This window comes from Cydia strobilella, chromosome 21 (assembly GCF_947568885.1).
Source record: "Cydia strobilella chromosome 21, ilCydStro3.1, whole genome shotgun sequence".
NCBI lineage: Eukaryota > Metazoa > Arthropoda > Insecta > Lepidoptera > Tortricidae > Cydia > Cydia strobilella.
Window position 1 is genome coordinate 5,990,015 of NC_086061.1, and position 13,386 is coordinate 6,003,400.

The 13,386-nt window shown below is 36.5% G+C and overlaps 1 protein-coding gene across 1 annotated transcript; it reads right to left on the bottom strand.

Moving 5' to 3' along the window:
* Positions 1 to 9,045: 9,045 nt before the first annotated feature.
* LOC134750912 (uncharacterized) lies at positions 9,046 to 13,002 on the bottom strand. Its single transcript, XM_063686154.1, has 2 exons — positions 12,098 to 13,002; positions 9,046 to 10,048 (listed from the first exon to the last, which is right to left on the bottom strand). Exon 2 carries the CDS (start codon positions 9,983 to 9,985, stop codon positions 9,050 to 9,052), a length of 936 nt encoding a protein of 311 aa, XP_063542224.1. The 5' UTR covers positions 9,986 to 10,048; positions 12,098 to 13,002; the 3' UTR covers positions 9,046 to 9,049.
* Between the last annotated feature and the right edge of the window lie 384 nt (positions 13,003 to 13,386).

Consider the following 13,386-nt stretch of genomic DNA (forward strand, 5'->3'; position numbering starts at 1 on the left):
TTGAATATTAATACACTTATACTTATTTAAATGGTGTTTTTTTTGTTGAACTGTGATTAGGTTGTAATAATAAAGAATTGTGTAAGAGTTATATTACATATTTTATTGTATTTTGCGAGTTGTGAATCGACTGAGAGGCGGGGGGCGAACACCGGGGGGCCATGTTTTGAGTGTTCAATGCGTTTCATTTCACGACAAATGCAACGACAAGTGCTGCCGCCGACAATGACTTAATTTTTTTTCACACTTTTTGATTTGAATATTAATACACTTATACTTATTTAAATGGTGTTTTTTTTGTTGAACTGTGATTAGGTTGTAATAATAAAGAATTGTGTAAGAGTTATATTACATATTTTATTGTATTTTGCGAGTTATTGAAGAAAAATGACGACTAACTAGTTTTGTCACTTGTAAAAAACGGTTGATTTTTCTTATTTTTCGCGAAAAACTATTTTCGTAGAAGAACCAAGCTGAAAATGGTTCCGACAGCCTTTCTGCTAATTAATGGAGTATCGAAAGAATATGCGTTGATGCGTAAATATTACATTTGTTAAAAGTTATCTTAAGAAACATAAAAAATGGCCCGGTCGGAGAACTGCCCTTGTAATGTTGTCCGCCGTACGTTCGTTAAGGACGGAGCCATAAGTGAGAGCGAGAGAGATATTGTGACCGCACCAAGGTCGCGGTCCGGTGCGGCCGTCTGTCCTTCTTTCAAAAGAAGGTCTCACCTCACCGCACCGCGACCTTGGTGCGGTCAAAATTTCTCTTTCTCGCTATAACTTAGGTACACACGATCGAACGTGCACCGGGCCGCACAAAGGCACAAAGTTCGCGGTGCGGTGCGGTAGTCTGTTAAGATTTAAAGGGCCCTCCACACTCATGCGCGAATCGCGGCGCGAAGCCGCGAACGCAAGTGTGGAGCCTAGTTCGCTGATAGCGAAACGAAGTAACTAGTTAATAATCTGTGATAGCGAACTAGATATTACATTTCTCAAAAGGCCACGACGAAATGGGTGCGACGCACAATGACCTTGGTGCGGTGCGATGGTGAGGAACAGCCATTACGACTTACGAGCGCCATCTTGAATTCTTTATAGCGTCATGATCAATCTACATTCGTGGTCGTGATTAATTTGGTTTTTGTTGCTCATTAATATTGTTTAGTGTAATATCGATAGCTTATTATACAGTAAACTAATTTAACTAATGTGGTAGTGTGCAGTGTATGGAGAATTATCTTGAAGCGCCTTTAACCACCCTTTTGGCAACGGCCGGTAGCCCGCGTGCTTTTTGTAGACCTTGTAGTCCAGCTTCTCTTTACAAGAGCTAATAAAATCAGCGTACACTGTCTTGTACTAAAATAGTACGGACTATTTTAGTCTTATTTAAAGCTCCTAAGCTAAGACCTTGATACTGGCGAAATAGTCCCACTGGACTGACTGAAGCCATAATTTTAAAAGAATGAAAGGTCACCTCTTACAACTGGCTGGTTCTATGGTTTATAATAGAACACTAAAAGAGTTTTTCAAACATGTACATTATACAATTGCATTCTGCTATAAGGAATGTCATAATTCAATATTTTTGAAATGAATAAAGCTGCCTGCACTGCACATTTGTCGGTCGAGTTGTGTTGTGACGGATATCGGTTCGGTTTCATACATTTAATGGTTTAATGGGGGGTTGCGTTCGGCCTAAAGCAGGGGTGCAAAAAAAATCCGATTGGATTCCGTGCGGCGGTTCTGGTCTCTTTCGACCGTCGTCAGCCAAGTGGCGGATGGCCTTTCATGGCCGCGTAGCTGGTTTCGCAGTCGCTGTGATTTTGACTGCCAGGCTGCCACCATTCTTTGCTGTTTGATGTATATGAATATAACCTTCAATATGAATATGAATATATATTCTAAGTAATATTTTTTGTTTTGATATTGAGGGTTGAATTCTTATGGTTGTAGTTATTTGTCAGGTTGTCATCAGTGTATACAAATAATAAATTTAAATAAATGGCTTTCCATCAGAAAAGGGTCCTTGTGCACATAATGGGGCATATGGCATGGGCATGGGGCAGGAATGGCAAGCCACAAATATAATTCAAAAATTATAAAGAAGACATTGGAAATAATACCTAAAATAAAAATAAGGATAATATCCTTCAACTTCTTGGGGTTCAATGTCAATTAATGTCCTATTGTATTGTAGTACGGGCGATTTTCCGCAACTCGACGACTGGCGCCTATTTTGCGTGACATGGGGGCTAGCCCTGCCCAGCTCCTCGAGGAAGGTCTGATACCTTTGATGTTGAGTAGGACCTCGGGGAGGTCTCTCGGGGATCCGAGATGTTTTGCCCTGTATGTGGCCACTCCATTCCAGCACTGAGAGGCTGTTTCTTCTGTCTCCATGCATCCTCTGCATAGGGGACTGTCTGTAACACCTGTTATAAAAAAATGTTTGTTAAATAGTCCATGACCTGTTATGACACTGGTTACCATACTCAGTTGGGTCTTCCTTAGTTGAAGGAGCACCCTTGTGAGCTTACTGTTGAATTAATGTCCTAATAGTAGAACAAATTACCTCCAGTGAGATTTAAATCTTAATGAAATGGAAGTTACTTTTATTTTGTTTCGTTCAATTTTAAAACAACAAATTCAACATTTTCTAATAAGTACTGTTGATTCAAATTTAATTGCCAATAATTGTCTTTGTATGGTGGATGGTCGGCCACTACTAGAGGTTAGGCATGGAACGTTCCGTAGTAAGTAGTAATGGGTTTTCTAATCATTGTCTGTCTGTCTGTTGTATTCTCTAATAATAAATGTGGCTTTCCATGATAGAAGGGTCCTTGTGCACATAATGGGGCATAAGGACCCTTTAGGCTTGGAATGCCACAAATAACTATATATTCTTTTTCCCTAATGATAAAAAATGACTGCAGTTTGTTAAAATATGTGTGTTTTCGTTAATATTGTTCACTAGGGGTTATTAATTATCTTCATACTTTTAAATCTCCGATTGCAAGTAAGTCCTAAGGAAAAAAATCATGGTCGTAGGTCTATTAGGTACTTTAATTAATGACTGATTTTGCAAAATTGTCTTGTTTGGTTTCCTCGTATTCGATAATTAGTGTTTAACTTGGGTGAAAGGCACCATTTCTGTCTCGGACTATTGGCGCCCGAATTCGTTTGGCCAAAAGCCCGCGAATATGGAAATAAAACTTCGTCCAATATGATAAATAATAATAACAGTACATGTCATGAAATATTTTTATAATAAAGCTAATTATGACCGAATTAATTTAGATCTTTTAGATATAGACTGGGACTTTGAATTTTCTACCCGCACACTCGACCAGTGTGTTGACTTTTTTTATTCAAAATTTAAATACTTGAGAGATAAGTATGTCCCTCATAAGTTAATTACCGTAAGTTCATACCCAGCATGGTACTCATCCTCGCTTAAGAAGGCTATTAAAGAAAAACACAAATATCGTCGCAGATATAAACTATATGGTAATAAGTGCGATTTGCTTGCTTTTGAGTATCAAAGGGACAGAGTTAAACGTATGGAAAGGCAATGTTTCATAAATTACACTATAACGGTTGAAAATAATATTAGTAAAAATCCTAAGCAATTCTGGTCTTTTATAAAATCTCGATCTAAATCTTTTGGCATTCCTAGTAGTGTACGTTATGGTGATACTACTGTGAACTCAGGGGTTGACATTTGCAATGCGTTTTCTGATTACTTTAAAACAAGTTTTTTGGATCCTGAATCGCATAACTCTTCGAATAGTGGTACTCTTCATGTATGTGCTGATTCTATTAGTGATATAGCTAGTATTTCGGTTGATAATGATTTGGTTACTAAACTCTTGCAGAGCCTCGATCCAAGTAAGTCAGCGGGTCCCGATCAAGTGCCAGCCTTGTATTATATTAACTGTGCTAAAACCCTAACCAAACCTGTTTCCTTATTGTTCCGCCGTTCGTTTGCCGAATGTACCGTTCCCGCGATCTGGAAATCGGCTTTTATTACTCCTGTTATAAAGAAAGGTCCTAAAACGGATGTGACTAATTATAGGCCCATTTCCAAATTGTGTATTATAGCTAAATTATTAGAAAAAATAGTCCACATACAGGTTTCATCTGTACTCAAAAATTCCATAGATAACTCTCAACACGGGTTTGTCCAACGTAGGTCAACTGTGTCTAATCTTGCTTTACTTAATGACTTTGTCTCAGAGGCAATGGACAATGGCCGTCAAGTGGATGTAATCTATACTGATTATAGTAAAGCTTTTGATCGAATTGATCATGATATTCTAATATCTAAGCTTTACTTAATTGCTATAAGGGGTGATCTTTTAAGATGGTTCATATCTTATATAAAAAATCGATGCCAGTCGGTGGTGATCAATAATTATATGTCAAGCTGGGTAGCTATACCAAGCGGAGTGCCCCAAGGCTCTTTATTAGGTCCACTTCTATTTAACATATTTATAAATGACATTAGTACCTGTTTCCAGTTTTCAAAATTACTTAGTTTTGCTGATGATATGAAAATTTTTGCTAAAATTGATACGCTTGCCGATACATATGCATTGCAATCCGATCTAAGCCGGCTAGATAGCTATTGTATAAGAAACAAGCTAGATTTAAACCCCTCCAAATGTTTCACTGTAACTTTTTCTCGTAAACGTGACATAATTCCTGCTTCATATTCGTTAAAAGGTGACATTCTACAGCAAGTAGAGAGCATGAGGGATTTAGGTGTTATTCATGACTCCAAGCTTATTTTCAATGACCATATTGACAGTATAGTGGGTAAAGCAGCTAAGTCACTTGGGTTTATAATGCGTAGTTCAGCTTGTTTTACTCGTCCTAAGACCCTTAAAATCCTGTATTGTGCTTATGTAAGGAGCAAGCTGGAATATGCATCTCAGATTTGGAATCCTCAATATCAAATTTATGTTGATAGGATTGAGCGATTACAAACTAAATTCATAAAATTCCTCTGCTTTAAAATGCATGTAAATTATAATTCTGCTAATTATTTTAGGCTGTGTAAAAAACATCACTTGTTAAACGCCGGCAAATTGCGGATATTTTGTATTTAATAAACATTATTAAAAGCCATGTTGATTGTCCTAGTTTACTTAGTAAAATCTCTTTCACTGTTCCATTGAGAAGGTTAAGGCACTTACGTCCCATTAGTACTAACGAGGCTTCCACTAAATATAGAAAAAACAGTTTTTTGTGCAGGGCAGGCAAGACTTTAAATAAAAAAAGACTTCGATATATTCAATGATAGCATATCTGTAATAAGAAAGAAATTAATTGCATTTTATATGGGTGATACTTCTAGCGCAGGTTCGGCCTCGGCTTACTAAAGTTGTCCTTTATAGGTGTATTTGCTTTTTGTTTTTTTTTACTTATTTTTTGTTTAATCTTTCAAGTTTTGTACAGTCAGCGGTTGAAGTGCATGGTTACTTTATGAATGAATTCCATTCCTGATGTGTCTATGCGGTTTTGCAGCTGGCAGTACACACTAACCTTGGCTTGTGCTGTCGGTACTTGTGTGTTGAACTGAATTTTAGTTATATTTGATCTTTGTATATTTAATTTTTATAAGTGAGAACCTGTAATTGGCTCTGTAATTCTATTGTAGCTTTAAAAATGTTTATAGCTGTTGGTTTTCCATGTATGAAATAAAAATAAAAAAAATAAAAATAAAATAAAAATGTCAACATCTTAAAATTTCAAGACAAATAAATTATAGGGATTTCGATGAAATTTACAATATACCTACCATATGAAAACGATAATTCGATCAAACTAGGTTTCATTTTTAAGATAATTATTTTAGCCGAGTTTTCGTGGTAGCCCAGTGGGGTATTAAATTGTAAAGTAATTATTCTATTTACCTACTTAATTTTCAAACCAGGCTATAGAGACCGAACAATCGATCCATCTAGGTTTTGTTGTTAATAAGTTTCGCTTTTGATTGTTTTCAAATAAGAAATTCAATATTTATATTAATTGGTGGCATCACCCCAATCCGCATTGTGCTGTGCTAATTTACAACTTTTAATGGTTTTATTCAAGAAGCTGGCGAGATACTTACAAGAGCAGCAAAATACATCGTTGCTGAAAATCGTCGTTGAAATGCTGCAAGCACCAGACACAACCGTCGTCCCCAAAATGACGGCATCGATTCCAAAAGGGTGTCGAATGAAATCCACGACGTTGAAAAGGGCTTAATTGCCTCTCAAAGGCGTGATATCCACTTCCCCTTCGGTGTCTGCGTTGATTTCCTTCGTTGTTATTGTGGCAGGCGCATTAATAATAGCGTAAGCGCCATAAAACATTAAGAAATAAACAATCAAGAGGGTCTTTACCAGCTGGTGTGGTAAAAAATTAAATTACCCAAATTTTAGTTGGGTTATGTTGTCATTGTAGTGTGTAGTGGTCGTTATTTGTATATCCCCGTCGATAAGTCATTAAAAAATTGGACGTTCTGTCGTCAGTAGTCCCTACTATTTGGTAAAAAATAATAACAAATATTCACGCAGAATAGGCGCCAGTCGTCGAGTTCTGGAAAATCGCCCGAACTACAATACAATACAATAACAAATATGGCTTTCCATTAGAGAAGGGTGCTTATAAACAATTGTACATGAAGCATAAGGACCCTTTAGGCATGGAACGACACAAATAAGCAGTATTTTTTATTCTAAAAAAAATGTATTGATTAGGGTTATGTATTATGTAGTTTAGCTTCTGCGTAAAATTGGTAATGTATCTTTTTTTTTTATTCAATCTACTTTTTATTGATTGCCCAAACAAACATCCTTATTTGAGAGACAACTAAAAGGCCTCGATAGAAATAATGTCAATAATTTATTTGAGTATATTCACCTTAGGTGATGATTACCGAGATTAAAACTATCCTATATCCTTCCCCGGGACTAAATCTTTATCTATACCAAATTTTAAATAAATTAGTTCAGCGGTAAACCGCTGTCTGTCTGTTAAACATGAAGAGGTAACACGCAGACTGGCATTTATAATGTTAGTATGGATTCTATTGTGTTGTGAAGGGTTCTGTATTATGAACATTTCTGAAAATGATCTTTTTTTTTGGGAAAATTTTTAAAATTTTGTTTTTGAGTTTCTCCAGTTTTATTTACAAAAATTAAAGACATCATAATTTATTACTAACAAAATTAATATAAATTTTTTAATCGCACAAAAGTTACAATAAAATGTAGGGTAATTCTGGGGTTCTTTGGCCATAAGGGCGAAATTGCCCATCGAAATATTTCATGGTTCTGATGGCTAGATGTCGCTAGTTCTTGTTTAGTATGCATCACGTCACGTCATGTTATGAAGCTAGGATGTGGTCTAAATTTTTCGGGAGAAAAATTAAAAAGTACAAACTACTTGATTGTTTTGACTAGTGAATTTTTTTTAGAGGGTTCCTATTTTATTTACATGGTGGTAATGCTAGTCTCTTATCTTTATGGTTTTATTTGCTTTTGGTGCAAATTATACGGTTGTAGATTTGTTCTAACATAAATAAGAATTGGAAATTAAACGAACTTACCTGTAAGTGAAGTTCGATTCCAATTATATTAGCTGCACAAATTTCGAAATGATATATAATAACTATGTAGTATGCGTTACCACGCAGCTTACGACCATGATTTTTATAAAAAAATTATCAGGTTTCCGAACGCGACGTCGCGTCTCCCGCGCAAGGCGCTGTCACCTCATTTAGTTTAGAGTAACAAGCCAAGTCATAACACTTTCACTGCCAGTGACCCGCTAGACAGATTCTCTATCTCTATTCTTAGGCGCTTGTCGCTACAAGCACATGCTTACGAACATTACATAACTTACGAAGCAACGCACATCGAGACCGTCTAGTCGCACCGCTTCACAAACTCACAAGGTCAGAGCAGTCTGTGTACGTCATAGGCCCAGCGATATACAACCGCCTCCCAGATAACATAAGAGATGCACCATCTCACCAATCCTTTAAAAGTAATTTGGAATCGTGGCTACTCACAAAAACCTTTTATACTCTTAATGAAATGATGGAATTGCCACTGACTATGTAATAATTTTATTTTATTTTTTACTCAGAAAAACTGACATTACTATGCTGTGTATATTTCGTACTTATGTACCTACTCTGTAATGTGGAATTTGTATGTTTATTGTACAAAACTGTATTTGACGTGTATCAGTATGCTACCAATAAAGATTATCTTATCTTATCTTATCTATCTTATGCACATGTTATCAGCTTTGCTCATAACTCGCGCTGGCAGTGAACATGCCACCAGATATAACAACTTGGCCCACAACTCAGCAAAGCCAATAATATCATAAACTTTGACAGGGATTTTTCACTATCAGAATCCCTGGTTGTCTTAGGACAACGCGGGTACTGGGTGGGAAGGGATTATCATTTCGAAATTTGTGCAGCTAATATAATTGGAATCGAACTTCACTTACAGGTAAGTTCGTTTAATTTCCAATTAATATATCGCTGCACAAATTTCTCATGATATATAATAACTATGTAGATGTTTAGAGATATCCAAAGTTTATTTTTGGCTTTGTATTACAACGTTTTTAGGTATCATTGACTAACCATAAGAGATCTAGTGAGATCATCATTTACTAAAATTTACTGCCGTAATATTATAATTAAATGAAATAAAAATAATTTCTTCCTTATTAATACTCAATTAGTACCATATAAAAAACTTGAATCTTTAAAAGACTATCAGAATTAACAGAGACAGCATGATCTGCAAGTCTAGCAAAATCAACAACTATAGCAACACATGACGGTGTGTATGCTGCTTAAAACGATTTAGGCACACTTATTCTTAATTAATAACATATAAAAAACTTAAATCTTTATAAGACTATTACAATTAACAGAGACAGCATGATCTGCAAGTCTAGCAAAATCAACAACTATAGCAACACATGACGGTGTGTATGCTGCTTAAAACAATTTTAGGCACATTTATTTTTAATTAATTAGATACTAATGATCTTGCAAAATCATCAGTTGGCACTAAGGGCCTATTATAAAATTCGGCGAAAACTTTTGAAGTGCCACTCCAACCTGCTGTTTTTCTGATTACATCAATATTCACTCCTAAGCGGTTGGCGGCTGACACCGATGCATGGCGAGTTGAATGGGAGGTAAAAATGGAGGTATCAATACCACTATCTTTTAAAGTGGTCTTAATCCATCTACTGATTGTTTGGGAAGTGATCTCTTTATGGGGTTTTTTGAAGGCAATAAATAATCGCTCACAACCACCACGAATATCCTTCGTCATGTTTATATAATCTAACAATGTTTGGCCTGGCCAAATATCAGGTTTTTCCTTGAAAAATGGTAATGACAGCACAGGTTGATAAGAACCTGCTCTGGAAGTTTTGATCAAGTCTGAAATTTTTATAAGAACTTTATCAGAATAATGATGAATGTTTGATAATTTTATCAAGGATATGGTTTGCACTCGGTGTGCAGTAACAATAGCTAAAAGAGTTACTAATTTTTTACTTAAATTTTCTAATGAAAGATTTTTATTAGGTGACATTTTTGACAAATGATTTAAAACCAATTGAGGGTCCCAGGTTACACTATATTTAGGTTGTGGTGGGTGTAATCGAAAAACGCCCTTCATAAACCGTTTCACGCTATCATCTGACGAGATCTTATTTCCCAGTAAAAGCATCAGAGCTGATTTACAACAATTGACACTTCCATACCCAGCTCCTTCACTGCACAATTCTGTTAAAAAAGCAAGCACTTCTGGGATGGATGCCTTAAAATAATCAATCTGATTTCTTCCACAAAACATATACCAGCGTTTCAAGTACGTATCATACTGTTTGACGGTGTTTGGCGCGAGAGATTCCAACATAATTTTGGCCGCACCAGATGACACTCCTCTCATTGATAACGCTTCCCGGATAGCACCGCGGCAACCAGGATAAGACGCCGTTGAAACCGCTGGTTGCTGGAATAACATTTAAATAAATGAGGGCTGGGGCCTAATTCTATACATTTTGTTTTGACCAGTTTTGTAAAAACGGGGTACCACACCTGAGCTTGTAACTTAGGTACAATAACAATGCCTTCTGATTTCTCTAAAATATTTTTTTGCAATACCTTAGGTATCAGCGCAAATGGGGGGAAGGCATAGAAAAAATAAGGTGTCCATGAAAATGTGAAAGCATCTATTTGGAAAGCATCAGGGTCCCTTGTCCAGGATACATAATGCTCACATTTTGCATTTGCGCGACTAGCAAACAAGTCTATATCTGGAATTCCAAAATACTGTAAAACAGTTTCAAAGTATTCATTGTTTAGTTCACATTCAATTTCCGAATGAGCCTTTCTTGATTCCCTATCAGCTATGACATTGAGTTCTGATTGAATATAGGAGGCAAATATTGTGATATGTCTCTTTTCACACCATTGCCAAATTTTTCTAGCAATTGAATTAAGGTGTGAATATCGTGAAATAAAACTATGAAAACGGATTATATCGCGTATATTGAATTTATAATACATCCCGACGTTTCGAACTCTTTACAGCGTTCGTGGTCAACGGGTGTCACCCGTTGACCACGAACGCTGTAAAGAGTTCGAAACGTCGGGATGTATTATAAATTCAATATACGCGATATAATCCGTTTTCATAGTTTTATTTCATGAGTAACTATCGCGGTAACCGAAGACAATATTATGTGAATATCGTGTTCCCCCTAGGCGGTTTATGTATGAGATAGCTGTGGTATTATCTATTCTTAAAAGTATCTCACAATCAGTTAAGTCAGAACAAAAAATCTTTAAACATAGAAAAGCCGCCATAAGCTCCAGATAATTTATGTGATTTTTTCTCTCAACATCATTCCATAACCCAGCGGCTGTCTCTTTTCCACACGAACCGCCCCAGCCTGTCAATGAACTATCACTATAAATTTCTCTGCTAAAATTATTGCACTTTATCTTACATTTGGCCTCCTTTATTGTTTTTAACCACCATTCTAAATCATTTTTTACACTAAGTGATATAGGCATGATGCAATCATAATTTTCATTATATTTCTTTAAATATATATATTTTTGTCTTTCCAGTTCTTTAGTATACATATAACCATATTCAGTAGCGGGACAAATAGAGATAAGCAAACCAGTTAAATGTGCAAGGTCCCTAATATAACAATTTGACAAGCGTATAAATGACTTAATTTCTTGTTCAACTTTGGACTTTTTCTTATCAGGTAAGGAAAGTTGCCAATTTTTTGAATCTAGAATAAAACCCAGATATTGAACAGCTTTTTGGGGTACCATGGAGCTTTTTTCATAATTTACTTTGAGCCCCAGATAATTAATGGTATCGAGTGTAGCTTGTATACTATTTAAACATTTATTATAAGAACTTCCTACAATAATTATGTCATCTAAATAATTACTCATTATATGACCTTTGGATCTTAGATGCTTCATGACAGGTCTGAGTAGCTTAGTATATACATAAGGGGAAACATTTAATCCAAATGGTAAGACCTGAAACTGAAATATCTCAGTTTTCCACATAAAGCGTAGGTATTTCCTACATTCAGGGTGTATAGGTATCAAGAAAAAAGCATCTTGGAGATCTAAAGTGCTCATATAACAATTTGGTATCATTAACTTTATTGCAGTTCTGATGTCCTCTAATTTGAAGTGTTCAGTTGCAATATATTCATTTAGATTTTTTAAATTTAAAATAAATCTGTATTCTCCGTTAGGTTTTGGCACACAAAATATTTTTGAAAGATATTGACCTTTGCAAGGAGAACATTTTTCAATAGCACCTTTTGTTAACAGCTCAGAAACAAGTTTATCTAATATTTGAGTCTCAGAATCAGGAACGTGATCATTTTTTGGAATAACTGATTGTATTGGCTTAGAGAAAAAAGGGATTTTTGTATCCGGATATCCAGGACAAGACACACACTCTGCCACTCTGCCATTGCTCCAAAAAATATTTAAGTTGACCACAGTAACTCTTACCAACCTGATCGCTTAATGGCGGCTGTGGTAGTGTCGCTGAGTGCGACGCTTCTGCTGATGGTGGTGTTGCTTGGCAGAAGAAGTGTTGCTCGGTTTCCTGTGGTATTGCTTCTGATGACCTCGGGCTCTGGGTTTGTGTGTGTTGTTGGTTGGGCCCTTGAAGTTTAAATGACTCGGATGTATCTTCTTGGGTCTTTTTGTGTTTTTCAGGTCTTTGCTAGATAGTTCAATAGCTTTTGAAGCCTTTAATTTTTCAGCTAAATTTTCTCCAAAAAGCCATTGGTCTACCTCACAATCTCTTAAAGTCTCACGTGCCATTTTGTTTTCAATACCAGATATTATAAACATCTTTCTCAGCTGGGATTCCCTGTGTTGGTAATCACACAGAAGACGGGCAGAGTCGCTCAGGAGGGTAATTACCTCCTCATTTCCAGCAACAAGGCACAACTTGTTAAGTGCTAGACCAATCGCGGACAGAGCACAGGAAACTTCATTTTGCTTCATTTCAATTGCCTTGTCCCTATGAACAAGAGTCTCGCCCGCTGCGACTTGAGCCTCTAAATTCATTCTCGGAGCTCCAATAATTTTACAGTTTTCCGGAGCAGGATATTTTTTCACAATCTTGTCTCTGTCATCTTTGTTCATACCTTTCTTAATTATATCTTGCCAACGAGAAGCAACCTGGCCAAGAAGGTTTGGGCCAAATGTAACCTCTTCTGGTGCATCTCCGAGCAAAGCTAAGATGTTTTCGCTTATTTCTTCACTTGCTGAAAAATGAATAAGCACTTGAATGCACCTACTTTAAGATGAGTGAATACAAAGAGACGGCCTAGGATGGCATACCACTTTGACTCGAGGGGGTAAAGAGCTGTGTCTAGCCGAACACGCCACGAAAAATACCCAGTAGGCATATCTAACGAAAGGCTTAATATTCGCCACCTAGAGGCGGTAGGTATGAGTAATAACTCAGTGCTGTTGGCAAGGAATGTGTCTAGTATGACAACACCACAATGCCCATGACTGCTGGCAGTGAACGCACCTAGTGTAGTACGTCAAAGATTGCCAAATGCAGTTAGCTATAGAGATGCCTAATGTAGCACTCCAATTAGCTCAGCACAGCCTTTATATGCAATTTCCAGCAGAGATATCTAGTTCTCACACAAATATGTTTTAAACACCTATACAAAAAATTGTTACGGACTATTGCATTTCTTACCTTGCGTATCTTCCTTCTCGGTATGTATTTTCTCTGGCACCGCCTTTTCTGGTTCACGAGGGAGATCGTCCACAGTT